General features: G+C 45.6%; 2 protein-coding genes across 3 annotated transcripts in view; one reads left to right on the top strand and one right to left on the bottom strand.

Moving 5' to 3' along the window:
- PCGF5 (polycomb group ring finger 5) overlaps window positions 1–10624 on the bottom strand; it is a 129281-nt gene extending 118657 nt beyond the window's left edge. Inside the window, exon 1 of the mRNA XM_047701439.1 lies at window positions 10497–10624. The gene's annotated coding sequence lies outside the window, so the exon portion shown is untranslated. The remainder of the gene's footprint in view (window positions 1–10496) is intronic.
- Window positions 10625–12872: 2248 nt separating this feature from the next.
- Window positions 12873–20484, top strand: LOC125084912 (ADP-ribose pyrophosphatase, mitochondrial-like). 2 transcript variants are annotated; one of them, XR_007122735.1, is made up of 5 exons: window positions 12873–12955; window positions 17864–17929; window positions 18551–18725; window positions 19075–19346; window positions 20245–20484. XR_007122735.1 is itself a non-coding variant. In XM_047702884.1 (4 exons), exons 1-4 carry the CDS (start codon window positions 12930–12932, stop codon window positions 19153–19155), a joined length of 348 nt encoding a protein of 115 aa, XP_047558840.1. In that variant the 5' UTR covers window positions 12873–12929; the 3' UTR covers window positions 19156–19906. The 2 variants fall into 2 exon arrangements, 1 of the variants encoding a protein (XP_047558840.1); XM_047702884.1 differs by lacking the exon at window positions 20245–20484 and having other exon boundaries at window positions 19075–19906.
- Window positions 20485–21863: the final 1379 nt, after the last annotated feature.

Genomic DNA, 21863 nt, shown 5'->3' with positions numbered 1-21863 from the left:
ACCTCATCGTCACCCTCAAACCCACGTCCTAAAGGCAAACTACTTTTAAAACTTCTAGCTATCTCTTTTGATATTAAATTTCATATTCCTAAACCCACCTTTAAATCATAAAGTAAGAAGGAGCCTATACAAACAAGAAGAAACAGATATTAGAAGTTTAAAAATAAGATGGCCAAAGAAAGAAAGAGCAGATGATAAAGCAGAAATAAAAGCAAAAAGATAGAAGAGAGGAAACACGATTAGAGGATTAGTCCAGCAGGCATTCCATGCTATTGGCCTTATGTTCCATCATACTAGAAAGAGTGCTCATGTCTATCTGTATTCAAGAATTAGGTGCTAAAATGCTGACTGCAAGCTGTATACTCATGGAATTGAGGGAAGAGGGTTGTTGCCTGGTGGGTTCACTTTAGGAAGAACGGGTAGTAAGTCAGTTTCTTCAGTGTGGGCGCTCAATGTCAGTATCTGTCGGTCTCCCCTCTAGGACTGTTCTTTACAGGCAGACAAGAATTCTTCAATACCCTGCCTGGTGGTTAATTACCTCCCTCTCCTAGGACTGGACAGAGGAAAAAGAGCACGGGGTCTCACTGTACAGTATGCAGGGTTTCATTAAATTCCTCTGTTTTCACTGAGCATTTCACCTTTTTAAAAAATTTATTTATTTATTTATTTTTTGCCTGGTAGCTTTAAATCCAAACTATTAATTAATTTACTTCAACTTCATCAGAGAAAAATATCCAGTGTCCAGTGCTGTATGAGATGGGGAAAGTGAACTAAGGGCTGGTCGTTTTCACAGACTTGCAATCACTCCCTTATTTTCAGCCCCGCTCCAGAGCCTTTCATTCTGGAACCATCTGGGAGATAAACTGGCTGTTTCTTCCCAGGATCTACTCCCAACTTCCTTTCAGGGCACTTAAGTACCAACTTTCCCCACTATACTAAGTCCACTGCCACTGTGTGTTTGCTTTTCGTCCTCTGAAAATGTGTCAGTGTCTCCCATCTGCTGTTGCCGCTTCTCACATTCACACCATCACTACAGGGGGGTTTCGGCAGGAACTGAAAGTAAACACACGTTCAGCCCACCAAAGTCTAACCTAAAGTCCCCACAACCAAATCTTACAAACACAGAAACTGCCCCAAAAGATGAGCCTTTATCAATTTTTAAAACACTCAAAGCTTTTCTGTTTTCACAGATACACCAGATCAGCAAAGATACTTCTCCAATTATTTTAATGTTTATCATCATTTCCTTTTTTAATCATAAAAAACTTATCCAAGAGAACCCTTTTCTGGATACCACATTTGGTATTGACTCTTTAATTGAGCCGTAGAAGACAGTAGAATTCAGAATATTAGGTTATGATTAAATGAAGAAAATATAGGTATTTCATGCAATAAAGCTATTATCACTGATTCCTTCTTGCCATTCAAATCTAGTCTAAGGTGGTGGCCTGAACTGAAAGGTATTTGCCTCAATAATATGCTGCTATATAATATGACTGCTACACACAGTCATCACCAATACTGGAATCTTAGCTGTTTTGCTTCTAAAGACAGGCAAAGGGGGGATGATCAGGAAGTTTTTAAAAATAATTAAGTATGAGGATTTTTCTCATATCCAAATGATCACAATTCTTCACTCCCATCCAAAGGACACAAATCTGAAGATTCTTAACCTGAAGACTTTGATCTTTAAGACTGAAAACCCAGGACTTGTCCTAAACACTAAATTCAGTTACAGAAATAAAAAATAACAACAAAGCAAAATACTAATATTACATTTTTTATCTAATTCCACTCAAAAGGAACACATATTTTGGACGTGTCAACACTTATAATTGCCTCCTGTTACTACTCATGACTTCCCTGAAAAGAAAACCAAGAATCTAAAGAAAAAGATTTCTATGGGGAGAAAAAATTACGTTGTTCTACTTCTCGAGCTGGTTGGTAGTTACATGGATGTTCACTTTTTAATAATTAATTGAACTATATATTATGCATTTCAAAAGTTACATATGTGCTATATTTTATAATAAAAATTACTTTTTAACAGTTAAAAGAAAAGTGGATAGAAAGTCAGAAATTTCATTTGTCATGAAACACACTGGTATACTATCTTGTCTAAAATTATTATACATATTGATACGGATAAAAGGGAAAAAGTCATCATGATTTATCTTAAGTGCCTAAACCATCAACTTTTGACAGTCATCGTCAGATGAGGAACCTGAGGAATTTAATAACTAGTAAGGTTACTAATAGTGATGGAATCAGCACTAATTCCAAGTGCTGTATGTCCAATTAAAGGCTCCTTAAACATTTTTTTAAGGAAGATTTTTTAAAAAGATTTTTATTTATTCATTTGTCAGAGAGAGAAAGAGAGAACGGGGGAGCGGCAGATAGAGGGAGAGGGAGCTGAGCAGGGCGCCCGATGTGGGACTTGATCCCAGGACCCTGGGATCATGACTCAAGCTTAAGGCAGATGCTTAACGACTAAGCCACCCAGGCATCCTTCCTTAAACATTTTACGAGGAGAAAGAACATTTCCACTTTTCTAAAGTTTAAATTCACAAACAGGGTATCGAAGCTGATGGTCCCTGCTCTGATGTCTGTGAGTTTCCTGAGATCTCCAGGGAGGAAGCAGAGATGCGCTAGGTCTGGCTGTGAAACTGATTAATGAAGGACGGTTCTTAGTCATTTCACTTATACGTCGAGTTAGTGTAAAAATGCACCTGCTGCCTCAGAAGTTACTTTAACTCAAGTGCAAACAAGGAACCTATGAGTGATCAATAACCGTAGGTTCAAAGGGGAAAACATCTCATTCCCACTCACAAAGCTTCCAAAGGAGGGATATTCCCTGTCCACTCCTGTCTTCTTGCCCCACACCATACTCTTCCCTATAGCGGCAAAATGATTTATTTGGTTAGTGTGTGACAACTGTTTCTCAGTTCTCAAATGGATGGAGTTTTTCTGTGAAAGACACTAAACATGAGAGTTTTGGTGTCTTTCTCTTTTTCTCTCGCTAGGCAGCGAAAGGCAGAGACCTGGGTATTTTTCCTCTTCACCTCAAACCTTCCATCCCACATGTCATTCCAAAGTCTACATGAGGGTGGAGGTGCACGAGGCCATTTTGAACTTCATACCAAGCTATGTCCTCCAATCTAGCCTTCATCAATAAAGAAGCTAGCATTTGGCCATCTATTAATAAGCATCAATGAGGAATGTTTTTTATTTCATGTTTTTTAAATCATGGGGAAGAGCTACTGCTTTTCATGGATCTTCCTCAAAGATGCCATCACCTGCCTTTGGGTTAGAAGACAGAGGACATGGACCTGATCTCACAGTTCTCCTCAATGGGTTTCTGTGCCCACAAACACCAGTGTTCTAACAGCAGTAAGCAGGCAAGCTGAGTGGAAGCTTTCTAAACTTTTGTTCCGTGGATACTTTAATTACTTCTTTGGCTCTAGAGGAAAATACTAAACTGAGATTCAGAGATTCTGGCCCCTTCCAGAGCTGCTCTGTCACACGTCACACTCTGTCACAAGTCACAATCCTTGTAGAAAGTCTTTAAAAGACTTTAGCTTCCCCATCTTTTAATTGAAGGAATAACTTCCCTATTTTTAAAGGTACTTTCCAACTCTAAAGTTCAGAAAGGCTTTAATAAATGTAATCCAGAATTTTAAAAAATAGACTTTGATATATATGTATATATTAGTTAAATATACAAATATATAATGTATAATAATGTATACCTTGGTCTCATAGTTCCTGAAGATCAATGCCCTTCTGCCTCATGGCTGTGACACCTCACCATTCTCAAGCTCAGTGACATTTTGAGTTTCCATCATCACTCATAACTGACCTCTCCAGAATGCCAAGCTACTCTAAAACTTCCCCATGCCCTCTGCCACCAGCCCCTGCACATCCTCTCCTACTTCTCCCTTTCTGCTGTCCCTGCTGAACCAGCTGCTACACATTCCACTCTCCTGCCTACTGCCTCCTCTCCCAGCCCAGCAGCACTATCTCACCTTCTCCCTACCCTGCCCAGATGGAAACGGTCTTGCCAATGATAACACACACCACCTCCACTTCCAACTTTCTGAGCACTGCTGAAGAGAGTCAGGAAGAAAGGGAAGATTCCTTCCACCACTGGTCAGGCCTGGCCAACTCTGGCTCCCTGTGGCACTCTGATGTGAAGCTACTCCAAACTCTTCCCCTTCCCAACTTGACCCCTTACCCCCCAACTTTCTTTTAGCCAATCAACTGGCCTCCTCCATTATTGTTCTTGTTTCCCAAGGGAATAGATCCATTTCAGATGCAGGCACGTCCCTCCCAGCTCCCAACTTCTCTTTCTAAAGCTGTGTCTTTTTGTTTCTGTGTCACATCTGTTTTTCCATGAATAACTACCTGTGCCATGACCTGGGTGATCAAATAATCTGTTACTCAAAAAGTGACCTCTTTTAGAATAAAAGTAGGCATCATTTTTACAGATATTTGTAATATCTGTCCAAACATTAGCCCATAAATAAACTGGGGTAACAGGTGTGAACCAAGGGTGCCCTGGGCCATCCAGACATATGGCCACTCTCTCTTGTTCCTAACCGTCCTACTCATGGAGGGCCTGGTGCAGTAGTTACCTTCCCACTCCCTCTCCTGATTTCCAGGCCTTTCTTTCCATGGACAGCCACAACACTCGCAGGCCATTCGTACGCTTTTGTTTTTAGCCACTGGCCTCTCAGATTTTCACAGTGCAATCACGGTTTACACTCTCTCCATTTTCTTCCCATTCAGGTACCCCTCAGGCACCTGGCCGACTTGTCTCTGACTTGTCTTCACTGCTCAACTGACCCTATCCTCAAAGGCTGCTGACAATGGTCTCTCTGACGTGTCTACTGATCTCATCCCAGTCATTGATGTCTGCCCTGCCACCCTATCAGCCTCCACCAACCCTCCTCTCTCACCTTCCCTTACCCGGCCTTCTCTTTCTTCTCCTGCTGCTTTCTTCTCAGCATCCTAACAAGCCCACAAATACTGGTTTTTCCAAGGCTCTTCCCCAGCCTTTTATTCTTTTCACCCACACTATGAACCTTTCTCACAACTTAATCCCTTCATAAGGATGCCCCAAATTTCCTCTATTTGCAGTGGCTCCCATACATCTGGATGGTTCACCGGCACACAAATGTGAGCATCCAAATCCAAACTTCTCATCACTTCCATTAAAGACAAACACTGACTACACACTACTAGCAAGTTCCTTTACTAGTGGTTCTTCTTGACTAGTTCAATTCCTGCCATTACTGTCCAAAGTCACTCAGCTTCCATCTTTGACTTCTCCCTCAACTCCTTCATCTAATTAGTCAACAATCCCTGTCCCATTTACTTCTATGGTGTCACACCCAACCCACCTGCTCCCACCCTAATTTGTATTCTCCATTGCTTCTCTTCTGGAGCATCTTAATAGCTTCCTAACCGGGACTGCCCATGGCTCCTCTCACTCAGATTAATCTTAAAGCACAGCTCTCGTCACATCACTACCCCCCCACCAACACACACACCAATAAACACATCTTAAAATACTTTTGATGGTGATCTACTGTCTACAAACCAGGCTCCTTAGCCCAGCATTCAAGATCGTCGCAGTACGGTCCTCACCTTGCCATGCAGCTTTCTGCCTCACTATCCTGCCCCCAGGTTCCTCACCCTCCAGCTTAGCCACATTCCTCTCTATTCCTGGATATACTCACACATCATTTCATTCAAGTCTTAGTAAAGGCTAGTTCCCATAGCTCTGCCAGCTGAAGTCCTACTAATCATTTAAGGCCTTGCTCAAGATGTCTTAATTGTCTTAATTAAGCTTTTCCTTCTCTGAAATCACAAAGCATTTTCTTTGTGTGTCTCTCACAGTTCTTCCATGTAATACAGCCTTTGGTTACCTGTCTTATGCTCCTTACATGACTCTCAAGCCTCTTAAAGGGTGCCAATGTCTGATTAACCTGTAGACTCCTCGTACTGCTTTATATATAGTAAGCTGGATGAGAGGCTGAAGGATTCAAGTTAACTTGGTATCCATCATATGTCATATAAAAGAATGAAAAAGTACTTAATATCATCAAAGTTAATTATGCCAAATTGTTAGGAAAGCCCAGAAACAAACCACTTCTGCTGTTAGTTCAAGGATCTATGAATGTTAGATCAAGGATATATGAACCATTTTTGCTTAGACTAACACTTCAGGAGAATTGTGCATTCTTTACTGATTCCTTAAACTACAGAGATGTTTAGAGATAGACCAGATCTTAGAGATCATTTAATTCTCCCCCAACCCCTTGTCCTATCCCAACCACCAATGCTCCAGTCAAGAAAACCAAAGCTTTGAGAGATGAAGCTGCTCCCACGGTCACACAAATCAGAAGTCATAATTATAGCCATTACCATTCATTATGGGCCCAGTTATACCAGACACTGGACAAATGTTATCCCAGCCCCATGACAATCCTTAAAGGGATCACCTAAGAGATGAGAGAATGCTCAAAAAAGCGAAGTAACTTGCTACAGAGAGCCCTGATTGTTAGGGGCAGAGCCGAGCCCAGCCCCAATTCAATTTGGCTGTCATGTCTAGGCTTTACTAATTGGACACTGTGGCAGAGGCAAGACCTACCAGCTGTCTTGACTCCTATCTTCTACTATTTCTCCAGTGAATAAATATGCCAACTAAGCAAGCACACATACTTATATTGTGAGCCATTTTGTTTGAAACCAGAGGCATGAAAACTAAACAGCAGTTGCATTACTATGAATGTTCTAAGGTTAATTACTGCCAATATTCTGACTCTTATCAGAAAACTTCAATCTGGAAAATAGATATGTTTTCCTGTTTTTTTTTGTTGCATGTTTCTTTTCCCCCTTTCAATTCTTAAGTATATTCCTCAACTTAAAATACATTTACCCAAGGGCGCCTGGGTGGCTCAGTGAGTTAAGCCTCTGCCTTCGGCTAAGGTCATGATCTCAGGGCCCTGGGATTGAGCCCTGCATTGGGCTCTCTGCTCAGCAGAGAGCCTGCTTCCTCTTTCTGCCTGCTTTTCTGCCTACTTGTGATCTCTGTCTGTCAAATAAATAAAGTCCTTTAAAAAAAAATTTGCCCAACCACATTTAGCAAGTATTTGTTGAGCTCCTTAATGTCCAAGGTACATGAAAGGGCACAAAGTTGAATAAAACATATTTTTACTCTGAGAATTCACAAGCAAGAGGCAGTCAATGGGCTAATAGTAGGAAACACACGTCCCCCACTTATGGGAGCTCTGGCTGATTTAGGGACTTCCCATAAGATGTCAAGACACTCAGTCCTAATCCCTGCTCTGTCTGCAGCCTTGGCGAGTCATCTCACTGTGTCTCAGTTTTCTCAGCAAAGAGATTGGTACAAAAGAATGAATCGTGCTAAGTAGTTTCAAGGTCCTTGTTAGCTTTAAATTTCCATTATTGCTGAGATTACTCTTGAAATCAGATTATGCTTTTGAAATCGATCACAACTGTGGGGGAAAGGGCACTGCTGGATGCCCGCCCTTCTTTAACTTTGGAAGTACTGAGTTCTAAAAATATTGCTATAGGAGTAAAGCTGACCAATATCTTTCCACAGTTTATTTTTCATAATAATAAAAAGAAGGGGTGCCTGGATGGCTCAGTGGGTTAAAGGCTCTGCCTTCGGCTCAGTTCATGATTGCAGGGTCCTGGTATTGAGCCCCGCATCAGGCTCTCTGCTCAGCAGGGAGCCTGCTTCCTCCTCCGTCTCTGGCTGCCTCTCCACCTACTAAAAATAAATAAATATGTCAAATAAATAAATAAAATCTAAAAAAAAAAAAAGAGTAAACTGAAGTTTACCCTCTAGGCAGGTAGCATCCAGCACTACATTTGAAATCTTCTTCCCTTATATCATTGACTGATTATACCTTTAATTCTAAGATGTTTAAAACATACTTTTAAGTAACTCCTATCCACTCTGCTGTGGAGTTACTGACATTAACAACAACAATAAAGCAGAGGTAAGGCCTCTTGCACTCACTTAGTTATATTAATACTTCATATTAAGTGCTACTTACTATGGACCTTCCCAAGCTTCAGCTAAAGTTGAGGTTGGTGAAAACAGTGGGGAGGGAGGAACAGAGAACTATAAGTATTTCAAATATGAGTGAGAACATACAGCACTGTGGGAACTTGACTTTGTTGATTCCTTTTCAATATCCTGTACTTCTTTTGCAAGTAGCACGGGTAATATTTTTAATCACCCACAGTCTTCTACAGTAATACACTTTCTCCTGACAAAGCTCTATATGCCTTAGCTTTCCTCACACTCAGCATCTTAGGAGGTGATGCTCAAACCCAGCTTGTGCTGTCTGTGAAAGAGCACAGAGGAGGAAATGAATCAATCAAAAGAAAAAAAAAAAGAACCAAAACTGTACCATCTTAGTGCCTTGCTCACAAAAGGCATTGACTTTCAATGGTCAAAGATAGCCCTAGCAAGAAATTAGGAAAAAGAATTTCTTCATTCAGGAGTTAACAAATACTCAGTGCCTAATATATGCCCCGAACTGTTCTAGGTGCTAGAGTTAAAGCCGGGATCAAAACAAGCCAAAATCCTTGCCACAGTGGAGCTTATGTTCTAGTACAAAAAGACAGGACTTGAGACAAAATAAAATCATCTCAGATAGTGATTAAGGGCCATGGAGAAAATAAAATAGGATTGGGTGTGCTTCCTGGGGTAAGGGGTGAAAAGATATTTAAGGTGATCAAGAGGGCCTTTTCTGAGTAGATGCCATTGGACCCGAGTCCTGAATGATAAGAAAACTGTACTCTTAATCCTACAAATGTGGAGTGAGATGGGAATGAGTCAAGTTAGGCTTTAAGTGTGGTCACAGTGGGCAAAAGTTCTGTATTAATGGCAAACTAAGTTCCTTTTTGGATTTGGCGTAACACACACACACACACACACACACACAAGCCTAAATCTTTACCTCTCCTGCTTAGGAGCCACTTGTTTTTATTTTAAGATCCAGTAACTTTTAAAGTTTTTGCTAATTACTTTAGCGGTACTTAACCACAGGCAATTACTAGAAGGACTGCTTCAGAACCCAATACCTCACTTGACACCAACCAAATTCTGAATGAGACAGGACCCAGTCTCGCAGCGAATCAGAGCTCCTCCACCGATTCATTAATGCAGCCAGGTGGAATCCTGCAACCCTTCCAAGAACGGGAAGCAAGATTTGGGAAATCTGGGGTACCTGACACCCCAAAGTTCCCCCAAATTGTGTAAGGGGGGAAAAAACAAGCCGCCGTTCTTTTGCATGAACTCTCCCCCCCGCCCTTCCAGGCGTCATCGCTGCAGAAGGGCGGCTGTCCCTGGGTCAGAGGTACACGGCGAGTACGCGCGTGTGTGTACCCCGCATGAATCATCGGCGCCCGGTCCGCGGGCGATGATTCATTCACCGCCCTGGAGCTCACCGCCACACGTTCCGGGCGTACTATGACCGCCGCACACGCAGCTTCCCTAATATTAAACAAATGTTTCAAAGTACGAATGCCTGGAGCCAGAAACCTGTAGACCCAGGCCAGGCGGCGGAGAGGAAGCAGCAACATGCTTCGGCCGCTACCCAAGTGTTTCTGGGGCCGGGAGGGGAGCGGCGGACACCTCCGCCCGTCCCCCCGGGCCCCCGGCCCCCAGCACGCGCGCCGGCGGCACCCGCAGGGGGCGCGGAGGGCGCACAGGTGGGTCCCCGCCCGGCCTTGCCTCTCGCCCCTCCCCGCCACCCGACGAAGGCCGACGCGCCCTCGCCAACGCGCCTCCCGCTCGCCCCTTCCCTCTCCGTGACATCTTATATAATAACCCGAGCTAATCAAAACGGAAGCGACGCGCGCTGCCGGGGCCAGTCTCCCCGCCCGGGCTGGATGCTCGCGCCCAAAGCCCGCGGCCCCCGAACTAGGCGCCGGGGCGCGCGGCTCCGGGGCGGGGGAAGGGCCCGAGCGCCGCCCCGGCTCGTCCCTCCTCGCAGAAGGCGCTGCTCCTGCCGGTCCCCGTCAGGAAGCCGCGAGCGTCACAAACTGCGTCAGCTTCTTCAAACACATTTCATGGTCTCCCTCCAGCCCGGGAGCCGACTGCTCCCGAGGCGGGGCCGCGGCCGGGGCTGGAAGGAGCCCCTCTGCGGAGGAGAAAGTTCCTCGGGGCCCTCCCCTCGCCCGCACCGCGCCCGGCCCCGCCGCGCCTCCAGCCCCTCTCGGCGCGACGCCCGCCCCGCCGCGCAGCCCGCCAGCCCGCGCCAATGTCAGCGTGGGCAACTTGTGACCCCCCGGACGCCGGGCGGCCCCCTCCCGCCCGCCAGGCTCGCCCGGCGCCGGGGGCCTTCCCCCTCCGCCCTCACCCCTGGCCCGGCGGAAAGCGGCGACGCCAGAAACTTCCTCGGGCCGCGCCGGGCGGGAGAGCCGCCCGGGTCCCCGCGCATCGCCCTTACCTTGCTCTCCGGAGGCCACGATCCGGGCGGGCCGCGCGGGGCGCGTGGTGCGCGAGCGCGCGCGCGTGGGGCGGTAGGTGAGGGAGCCCGCGCCGGCGGGGGCGGGGCGGGGCAGCGGGGGTGCGAGCCGCGCGGGCGGGGGGGGGCCGGCCCGGCTGGCGGGCGCGAGGAGAGCGGAGCCGGCGGCGGCGGCGGCGGCGGCGGGCGCGGGGCGAGCGCGCCGAGGGGGCGGAGGAGTTGCCGTGGGTTTGTTTACGCATTGCTGCCCGGCTCGGGGCACAGCCCGCACTCCCTGATTGGACACAAACTGGGGCACAGCCTCTCGCCGCCGCCCGCCAGGCCTCTCGAGCAGCCGCCGCGCAGCTCCCGGAGCGCCCTGCCCGGCACGGCCCGCGGCGGCTCCCGGGCCTGGAGGGGACGAGCCGCAGCGGCCACCGGGGGCGGCCGTAGAGCCACTCGTGGGCCCAAGGCTCGCGATCGCCCACCTGTAGTGGCGCGACCTTGGCAAGGAGAAATTCGAAACTTCGGAGGCTGGAGACTTCGTATCATTCAGCCGTAGAAGGGGCACTCCCCCCCCCGCCCCCCAAACAGACGGAGGAAGCTTGCCCTTGAATGGACAGAAAGCCGCAGCTCAATGTGCCCGTTCAGCGATGGTCAAGCCGAACCTTCCTCTACAAGCTCTCTCTGGGGACTCGGTTTCTTCCCGGCCTCCAGCTTCTCTGCTTGTATTCTGTCCTCACGCAGCATTCAAGTTGCCATCCCAGAAGTGACCTTGCCGCATGATGCCTAAGATCCCAGATGACTCCCCGTGGCCTCAAACCCCAATTCCTTAGTCTCAGAGTCTTCGATGGCTGGGCCTCCACCTGTCTCCCCTTCACTGCCCAACCCTCACCCCCAAAACCCTTGCCTGTAGACAACACCTTAGATGCCTCTGTTCTTTTGAGACTGATTTTGATCCTGTTCTGTTCTCTGCCCAAACCCCAGAAAACCCCAAAGTTCCCTCAGCTTGTCTAGCGTCTCCTACCATCTCTGTGCGGTCTCCCCGAACCTCGTGCAGAATCCACCCCTTGCGGTTTGCATCAGTCTGGCTCGAGTATCAGTCAGGTGCCCCCTCTGTGCCCCTACTAGTCTGCGGATTCTTTAAAAACAAGAGCCTGGTTTCAACAGGGCCCTGGGGATGGGAGAGATGAACACTGTAAGAATAAAATCGTCACTGAGTGTCTGCAGCTCTGTCTGTACTGAAAAAACTCAAGAGAGTCTCTATCAAGAGGGTCTCCTGATAGCCTGCAAACCTCATCGTGTAAAAAGCAGACACTTCCAAAAACTGAGACTGCCCTCCATTTCTGCCTGTCTTTGCATTCTTCCCCACCACACTTAGCTATGTGCCATCTCTACTCATAATGGGCTCTTGATAACCCTTGGGGGAATAAAACTGAGATGTTCCTTAAGCTCAGGCTCAAGGCGATTAAAGTGAGTATGGTAAATCATGGAGGAATAGACACGAATGGCCATGAACTCATTCATTTTACAGATAATTCCTAGGCTAAGAGTCCCTCAACTCTGATAGCTCGTATGGACTTGCCACTCTCCAGTCAAACCCTGGGGAAGTAGACCCAGACCCTTCCTGACTCTTGGGATGGCTGGATTTCTTTCTCTCTTTAGATTCACTGCTTCCAGTCCCACTGGGAAAGCGGTCTTTGAACTCTGAGGGTAAATCCAAGTGAACGTTTTCATTCCCAGGCAGTTCAATAGTGATGATTTATTGCAACGAATTGGGTACAAAGGTGCTGAGAGAACTGGAAGTGCCACCAGAGGAAGGCGAGGCAATCCTGAGATTAGCAACTGCTGGATGCACCTCCTCCCCTAGGGCTCAGGGGACAAAGGGGAGAAGCTGCCAGAACCATGAAGGTCTTGCCCAGTGAGAGCTGGAGCCATGAAGGAAGTAACAATGACTGCTGGAGGTCCCTCCCAAAGCTGAGGAATCCCCTGGTTTCTTCCTCCCACTCTCCAGGACCACCCAGTGGTAGAAAGCAGAAGCCAGTGGAGAAGACGACAGAGAGCAGGGGTCAGAGCAGAGTAGGAAAAGGAGGTGGAACAGAGAGCACGGTGGCAAGCCACTGGCATTCCGAGCTTGGGCGAGGCACCTGCTTACCTCTGGGACTCTGGGATTCTGCAGGAGCAGAACAAACTTTCTTTCTAAGCCCCAGAACTCCCTTCCTCCCTCTGTTCCCTTTTTGCACTTTTTGCTTCCATTCTTCTTCTGTCCTCTTTTCTACCATAATTCCCTTATATTTTTTTCTCTCTTATTCTCTAGTTCTCATTTTTCTCTTCCTGTTCTAGTAGACATCCTCCTAACTTCTCTTTTCTCCCTGGAGTCTCTGCTCACCTCTGTTTGTCCTACTCCTTCCTGGGCAGGATGCAGCCTTCTTCAGCATGAAGGAGAGGAGTAGATTCCTATGGTAGGCCATGGAATTTGGAACTATGGTCCCCTCCAGACATTGTGCTAGATATTTAACATGTGGTATGTCATTTCATCTTCACCTTACCCACTAGCTGGGCGATGGTGAATATAACTTTGGTGGCTTCACTATTGCCCATCAGAAGGAAGGCTTTGTTGGTGCAGGTCACCAACATCACTGCTCTTAGCTTTCTGCATCTGTGAGTGTCTCCCTCCGCCCTTTCTTTTTCCTAACCCTACATCTTTTCCTTCCACTAGCTCAAATATTCCTCCCGAATCTCAACCCCCAAAAGCCTAATAGATCTGCGCTCTAATTTGGCATTTCATCTGGCTTTTGAAAGGTGGGTAGAATTCAATAAATGGAGATCGAGGAAAGGCCTTTTTGGTGGAACAGTGACTAATATGGTCCATTTTGACTGAACAAAAGGTACAGCTGGGATCTAAGACCAGGTTTCAGATATTTGCCTTTACATTTCAGTTCTCTAAGACAGACTACTCAGAAACACAGATTAACCTTAAGAATATTGAGTATGAGTATAATTCATATAATTAGAATTGTAATGTTCTAAAGCCAGAAAGAAGTCAAGACATTGTCTGGCCCAACATGTCCATTTTTTAAAGTGAATGACTTGAGGCCTAATAGGCTTAGGTAACTGGAATATGACAGTAGCTAAATGCAGACATTCGAGTTTGACTACCTGTGTTCAAATGCCTGCTTTGACACATGTGAGATTATATGACCTTGAACTTATCTGTGTTTAAGATTCCTCCTCTATAAAATAGGAAATGAGAGAATCTACCCCAGTGGGTCGTCGTGAGAATTAAATGTTTTTATGGGTAAAACACAAAGCACAGTGCCTGGCATGTAGTCAGTCTCCCATAAATAGAGGTGAATATTATTAGGATTTCCCATGGCTATTCTGCTAGCCGGTATTTACCAGAGTCAGAACTTGTTCCCAAATCTTTTTGGCTGTAACTGAGTGTTCTTTCCGTTCCTAGAAGCTATGTCTTAGGGGGCTCGTTGACTGTCATCTGAAAACATGGTGCTCCTCCGGTTTGCCGTTTAAAGAAATTCTCCATTATGCTCCCACTTGCTGTTCCTCTCCCTCCCCTGCTGCCCGCTCTAACGCGGGCCTTAGCGATCCCACTGTACAATCAGGACTGACTGCGGATGGTGGAGTTTTGGCAGAAGGAGGCAGCAATCTAGTTTATGAGCTCTGAGATAGTCAAATTTGACTAATTTAAATTTCAAAGGATGAAAAAGAATCATTGAATCAAGTCCTGGAGCCTACTGAGTGGCAAACCTACTAGCTTCAGTTTGGATGGTTCCTTGGGGGAGCTCCCTGGGACCAAAAAGATGCCTTCCTTTAACGGAGTGCCCAAGCCTTCAATATGTTGTGATGGAAGAGACTCTTCTTTGCCCCTCCACCTTTCCTTTCTTACACGTTTCAGAACTCCCCATGAGTTTCATGTAGTTCACTTTCTGGACTGTAAGCTTCTTGAGGCAATGAACTCCCCCTTGACTTACCTTCTCATCTCTGGGACCTAGCTCAGGATCTGGGGTCTAGCAGGCACCCACGGCTGCTGAACTGACTGGAGCGATGCCACACAAACACACAAACACACGCACACACACACACACACACACACACACACACACGTCCTTGAAAGGGTCCCTCCTCCTCTCCCTTCAAATCTTTGTCTCCTCGGTTGACATCCTTGTTGGCCTGCTCCATTAATTCTCCGGAAAGCATGACAACAGCTGAATGTGAAATAAATGTGTATTTTACAATACAAACTGCATTCAAAGGGGGTTATTTTAATGGTGTAAATCCAGGAAGTATTTTAAGAGGGTCAGGAAGACATTTTTGGGGGGACAGCTGGACTTTCCTAACACCTTCACATCATACCACACACACTGAAACTTACCTCTCCTATAAATAAAGCTTATTTGACTCTCATTGTTACACATTTTACTTCAGATTTCTTAGGCTAAATTGTAGATGGCCCCCATTCTATATATGGCTGCGTTAATTATCCTGCCTAAGTCACTTCTTAAAAGGCACAGTTTTCTTTAATCTTAAAAAAAGTTAATCACTGTCCCATTTTTCTCTTTGACTTCAAAACCAGACTAATGACCCAATACCTTGATCACTCACTGACCAGTGTGCCACAGACCGGTACACAGAGAGCACAGAGAGTAAATGGTAGTTATTTTATTATTATTATTATTTATTATCAGTATTATCACCTTAAAGAGAAAAGCTCTTCATTGCTTTCCTTCCTGATTTCTTTCAGAAGTTGAGCTTTTTTTTTTTTTTTAAGATTTTATTTATTTATTTGACAGACAGAGATCACAAGTAGGCAAAGAGGTAGGCAGAGGGAGAGGAAGGGAAGCAGGCTCCCTGCTGAGCAGAGAGCCCAATGTGGGACTCGATCCCAGGACTCTGGGATCATGACCTGAGCCAAAGGCAGAGGCTTTAACCCTCTGAGCCACCCAGGCGCCCAGAAGTTGAGCTTTAACATCACTTTAGGAAGAGACGGATAATTCATAGTAATCCAGTTTTGCGGATACCACTTGTTTCTGCTTCCCAAAGAGAGGCTGGAAGGATGATTAGGGGTTATTGCACTCTTGGGGTCCTGTAATCAGCCTGGTCCTCTCCATCCCCACTCTGCCCTCCATAATATTCTTGATAAGATGGGAATCACGCAGGCCATCTCTGGCCCAAGAAGAGTTCATAGCGGCAGACCAAAGATTTGTTCTCTGATTGTGCTTACAATTCCTTCAGGGCTTTCTCCTGCATGGACCAGAACATTCTCGTTCGAGTGCTGTTTGTTTTTCTGCTTTGGATGACAATTTAGAAAAGAGAGTTTCCCCAGTGGCTTCCCAGCAAATCATTCTTTTGGTCTCAACTATCATACTTCATTTCTTTCCCTTTGAGTACCTTTTGCACCTTGATCATCTAATGGTCTGATTTAACTGTCTTCTCTTTGATGATAGTAAAAACAAGCAAAACCTTTCATTACTAGTTTTAATGTCCCTTTCTGGGTAGGTGTTCTGTGAAATCATCTTTGGCCCACTGTATTTCTGCATTGTACTGGACATACCAGACCTTCCCTGCTCCCTTGCTTTCCTCAAGTGTCTCTTGCCCCCACCCCCAACCCCCACCCCGCCAGAGCATCTTGTTGTTTATATTTGAACATCTGCAGGGTTTTTGGTTTGTTTTCTTTTTTGTTTGTTTGTTTTTTTTTTTTTTTGATTCATAGCAAAAATCGATCTTGGCCTTCCAATAATGAGATTTTCAAAGATCCTAGAATCATAAAATGTTAAAGCTGGAAGGACTTTAGCAGCTAACAGAGGCCAACCGATTCCTTTCATCATGAGAAACTAAGACCCAGAGAAGCCAAGTGTCAGGTACACAGTTACGTAGCCTATGGTGGCGGAAAGCTAGAACCAGCCGAAAGACTCCTGCTTCATTTGTTTCTTATGAGTTATATTATGATGCCTGGGAATAATTATATGAGGAATTTACAAGTGTCTTCTTCCAACATGTTTACGTTCTCACACCAGTGGTTTTCCTACTACATCTCTAGGAGACTCAGAGGAATAAGAATCCCACAAGTGAAAATCAATGCAAGCATAGGAAGGCACAACTTATAGACCTAGGACTATATCTCTTAATAATCATCTTTCTTTCCTAGCAGTTCTTTGCACAGTGCACACAGCAAATTTTCGACAATGATAATGATGACAATGGTTGATGATGACCAGGTCTTACATTTCTATGCTGTCAGTCCTTTTCTACTTTTTGTTCTCAATAGTTCCAGTTATTTCTGGGTTTCAAGCCTTCTGGAGTCCTGGCTCATTTAGCTTAGGTTTCTTTAAGAGGGTGATGGATGACTTTTCAACAGCTACATTGCATTGTGAGGGTGATAACTTCAAATGGTTAGCGACCTACCCTCAAGCACACATGCACACATTTTGAAACTTTTCTGAAGTTGAGGAGATGTGTTCCTAAAATAATACCAATGATTGCATAAACAAAGCATTCTCTGGTCAGGTAATCTGAAAAAATACTAGGTGAAACAGAATTAAATAGTTTAGGCTTGGTCGGTTTGTTTTTACCGGAATTCATAGGATCTTTCAAACAGCAATGTGAACCCTGAATTTCTAAGGGAGGGTGGTGAGATATGTAGAATTTCCCAAACATGTTTGACCATCAAATCACTTATGGGACTGGTGTAACATGGAACAACCTGTAGGAAATGCTAAATATCCTTTGGGTTTCAATTAGAGTATATATAGTATTCCATTTGTTCTAAAACTATCTGTTTCATGTTAAGATATCCTTCCCTAGGGTTTGTTTTCTTGGATATAATGACTTAGCTAGTGCCTCTTCTGCTCATTATTTATCATTTTAGGATTGAGATGCCATTATTTCTCGGCCTGAATTTCTCTACACAGAGAAATCGTAGGTTGTTTAATTCTGACCTCATATCTGAGTTGCTCAATTCCCATAATTATTGCAACTGTCCTGCTATTTTCAAGGTGCAGGGTCAAAAAGGTAATGATAATTAGAGTAATGACAAGTAGCATGTCTGAGTACATACAGTGGGCCAGATTCTGTGCAAACAGACTCATGTGTAACATCCCACTTAATTGTCAGCACAACCCTATGAGATGGATATTATTATTTCATGTTACACATGAGGATTCTGAAGTGAGTTTAAGTAACTTAGCCCAAGAAGGTCCCAGGGAAGGAGGGGAAGCTGGGATTGAACTGGATTGTGTTTGGCTCTTAAGGAGTACAGGGCCCTGCCCTTCCAGTGTTAGTTCTACCACTGGAATCCTTTAAGAGCAGAGGTCATGTGGTCCAGACCTCAATAGAATCTTCTGTGCTTAACACAGCTCCTGGCATGCTGTAGCCAATACTTCTTTGAAGAAAAAGATGAAGCAATTTGCCCAAGCCATTTGGTGAGTAGATGGTGGACCCAAGATTTGAACCATCTCCCATATCTTGTGCATCATGGATTTCCCACAAGGACCATGTTCTGTGTACCAAGTGAGCTCTCTTCCTCGCGTGAGGTTGCACTCACTAGGGTTTTGATCATCCCAAACAAGGCATTTTGTGTTCCCCCTCTACCCATCTGCCAACCACCTCACCTGCCACCCTCAGCACATTCATTCTGCCCTCTCCCAAACTGTGGTTCTGGACCTAGGGAACTAAATCTACCCCTAATGGGTAATACCTTGGTAAGCACGAAAGCACTTTTGCTGTCGTTGGGTGCTAATTTTGTTGGAGGTGTTTGGGCGATGTTCTCAACCCCAGCACTTGACATCTGGAAGCCCTTCCATATGTCAAAACCTTTCAGTGTAAAATGAAAAGGCATGCATGGCTGGGGTGGCGGGGCACTCCCCCCCCCCACGCCCGCACACACCCCCCGCCCACGCCACCCCCATTTGCAGTTGGTTCCACATGCGGTTCTGCATCCCTGAGCTCCACCGAAATCCCCGCCGGCCGTGCAACAGGGAACGCCTGGCAAAGTGGTTAGCCACGGTGTCTCTCTCCATGACCTTGGCCTCTGTGGCCTGCAGGCCCAGCAGCTGCCCCAACATCTCCGCTGGTTGGAACCCGCCTTCCTCAGGTGGGTTTCCTCCAAGCTTCATCATGTCAGATTCGAAGGCCGCTGCTGAGAACCCCCACGAGAAGGCCAGGACCTCTCCATACCCTGGGTCCAAAGTGGAGGGAAGCCAGGTCCCGGATAAGAAGGTAAGCTGGCAGGTTGAGTGGCCAGAGTACAAGCCTGTCGAGTACACAGCCAGTTCTGTCTTGGCCTGGCCCATGTGGGCAGACCCTCTGGTGGGCGACAGGAACTTCTCTTCTAAATTCAATGAGGAGGATGGGCATGTTGAAAGAAGGAGCCAAAATGGTTTGTATGAGGTGGAGAATGGCAGACATAGAAATCCCGCAGGTTGGCCAGGGCTGGTGGGCAGAGGGCTTCTAGGGTGGTGGGGTCCCAATCAGGCTGCAGATCCCATTTTAACCAAGTGGGAAAATGATAGCAAGGGGAAGAAAATTATCCAACCTGTTTCTAAGAGGAATGTCCTGCAATTTGTAGCCATCAAAAGGAAGGACTGTGGAGAATGGGCCATCCCAGGGGAAATGGTGGGGCCAGGAGAGAAAATTAGTACCATACTGAAGAAAGAATTTGGGGAGGAAGCCATGAACTCCTTACAGAAATCTAGAGCAAAGACCCAGGAGCCCGAGAAACAACTGCACAAACTATTCAATCAGGAACACTTGGTGTCTATAAAAGTTACATGGATGATCCCCGCAACACAGATAACTCGTGGATGGAGACAGAGGCTGTGAACTACCATGATGATACAGGTGAGATAACTGACTGTCTTCATCTGGAAGCTGGTGATGAGACCCAGAAAGTGAAATGGGTAGACATCAATGATCAACTCAAACTTTACGCCAGCCAGTCCCAATTTATTCAATTCATGGGTGAGAAATGAGGTGCCCATTGGAGGGAAGGCATGGACCCCAATGCCATGAATAGTGACTTGGAGTCTCCCAAAAGCCCACGGCCTTCAAATGGACATGGGTCTATATGAAACAAACAGCCCGGAGCCTGCGCTGAACAGGAGATGGAGGGAACTTCTTTTGATGATTATTTGCAAAACTGTTCTCCCTATGAAGGCTTTGTGTGGGAATAATATTTGAAAAATAAGGTGATCAGGATCAAAACCATTTTGGTTTTTCAGTTGGAAGAGGAATATAGTCACTTGTTGTATACGTTGTATACTTGGCTGGTAATCACATATGCAACTACTGCTCTTTGAAAGTCATAGTTGATAGAAAGATAACTTCTTACCAACTGTAGCCTTTTTTTTTTCAGCTAGCTTGCATTTGTCCCTCCCCCACCCCCCAACTGATATGTTTGAGTGCGGTCTAATCTAATGTTGAACCTGATTTTTTGGGATAACATTTGTTTTTCTTTTTTTTTTTTTTTAAGATTTTATTTATTTATTTGACAGGCAGAGATCACAAGTAGGGGGAGAGGCAGGCAGAGAGAGAGGAGGAAACAGGCTCCCCGCTGAGCAGAGAGCCCAATGTGGGGCTCGATCCCAGGACCCTGGGATCATGACCTGAGCCGAAGGCAGAGGCTTTAACCCACTGAGCCACCCAGGTGTCCCAACATTTGTTTTTCAAGTTGAGCTTCAGGTGGACTTCTATTTATTGCCTTCAAGAATGAAAGCACTCTGGTTATTCTTGTTTTTAGGATCTTTAGTTTTATGGGAAAAGGTTCATCTCTATTTTACTCATAAGGATCAAGTACTTATGAATCAGCTAGAAAAATAAAATGCAGCAACAAAATGAGCTTAATATCCAGCCCTTTGGTTATGAGAACTATTTCTGAACAGAATGGACTAAGCTCAGGATATGTGTTTCCTCTCATCTCAGAAGACTCGATAAATGTGAATTTCTGTCATAAAGAAATCTTTGTCAGAAGATGTATGTAATCTCAGCCTAATAAAAATACAGTTCATTTCTGCCTTTTCTCAATTAAAAAATAAAATATATATGTATATAAATAGAGAAGGTTTTAATAGTCAGTTTGCAAACACAAAAATGCTTCTCTGACAATAAAGAATGAGGGATTCCAGTAGCATCAAATAGATCAGAAATAAATTTCTTTCTTTTCTTGTCACCTAAGACAAACCTGTTAACTTTGTTGGTATTTAATACAATGTATGGAAGATAAACTCAAGCCACTGCAATGTGCCTTTTATGGCTGGGGGGAGAAGGGTATTGCAGATGCTGTTAACTTTGTAAGAAAACACCTCAGTAACAGTAGCGAATGGCTCTATCCACTTTCTATGTACACATACTCTGTGAAGTGCTTTATGTGTAGTGACATTTATTTTTAAGGGATACCCTCTGAGGAGGGTACTTTTTAAAACATTTTTTAAACATTAACATATAATGTATTATTAGCCCCAGGGGTACAGGTCTGTGAATCATCAGGCTTACACATTTCACAGCACTCCCATAGCCCATACCCTCCCCAATGTCCATAACCCCACCACCCCCTCCCTACCCCCGCCCCCGCAACCCTCAGTTTGTTTTGTGAGATTAAGAGTCTCTTATGGTTTGTTTCCCTCCCGATCCCATCTTGTTTCATTTGTTCCTTCCCTACTCCCCAACCGCCCCCCCCCACGTTGCCTCTCAACTTTGAGGAGGGTACTTTTATATCACAGGTTGGGCTCCCTCAGAAGCAGTCTCTGAGGGGGAGATTAACACTGCAAGATGTTTCTTAGGTACAGGTCTTGGGACGAACTCCTGGGGAAGGGAGGAGAAGGAAGCAGGACAGGGTAGAGTGAGACATTGAAGTTGAAACCCAGCGAAGGCATTGGCCACCCCCACATGGAGCTCTGGAGCTGGAAGGCCCTTCTGGCTGCCCTGAATTGGGAGCTCAGGCCTTTAAACCCCATGTTGACCAGTCACTGGATGTGGGCTGCCCATGAAAGGAATTGAGACCTTGGGAGAGACAATTTCCTCAGTCAGGGCAATCCCCACAGAGGGCTGACAGCTGAAGGCCATCTTCTGGTAACACTCCTAACACCTATTAAGGGGAATCTGGGAAAGGGGAGAGCTCGGGCTTTACACATATTACACATACCACATATTCTTATCCCAGCTTTACAGATAACAACAGAGGCACAGAGAAGTTAGAGAACTTGAACTAAGTTGTACAACCAGTCAATGTTGGTGGGAAAAGAGCATGGCCCATGGGGTGCCATGGCTTACCTCCTTGACCCCTGTACCCTAGTCCCTCCTGCAGTTACACTCCTGTAGTCCCCAGGTTCCCTGTGCGGTGTTCCTTTAAAAAAGAAAAAA

This window comes from Lutra lutra, chromosome 14, assembly GCF_902655055.1.
Source record: "Lutra lutra chromosome 14, mLutLut1.2, whole genome shotgun sequence".
Taxonomy (NCBI): Eukaryota; Metazoa; Chordata; class Mammalia; order Carnivora; family Mustelidae; genus Lutra; species Lutra lutra.
The sequence above is the reverse complement of the archived record's forward strand: the minus strand, read 5'-3'. Positions and strand labels throughout refer to the sequence as shown.

Excerpts from the sequence above, each read along its gene's own strand:
- LOC125084912 (XM_047702884.1), top strand. The coding sequence starts at position 12,930 with ATGAAGGAGAGGAGTAGATTCCTATG. Across the intron at positions 12,956-17,863 it reads GAGAGGAGTAGATTCCTATG|CTCCTGGCATGCTGTAGCCA; the intron begins GTAGGCCATGGA and ends TGCTTAACACAG. Across the intron at positions 18,726-19,074 it reads GCCAGGTCCCGGATAAGAAG|CCATCAAAAGGAAGGACTGT; the intron begins GTAAGCTGGCAG and ends TGCAATTTGTAG.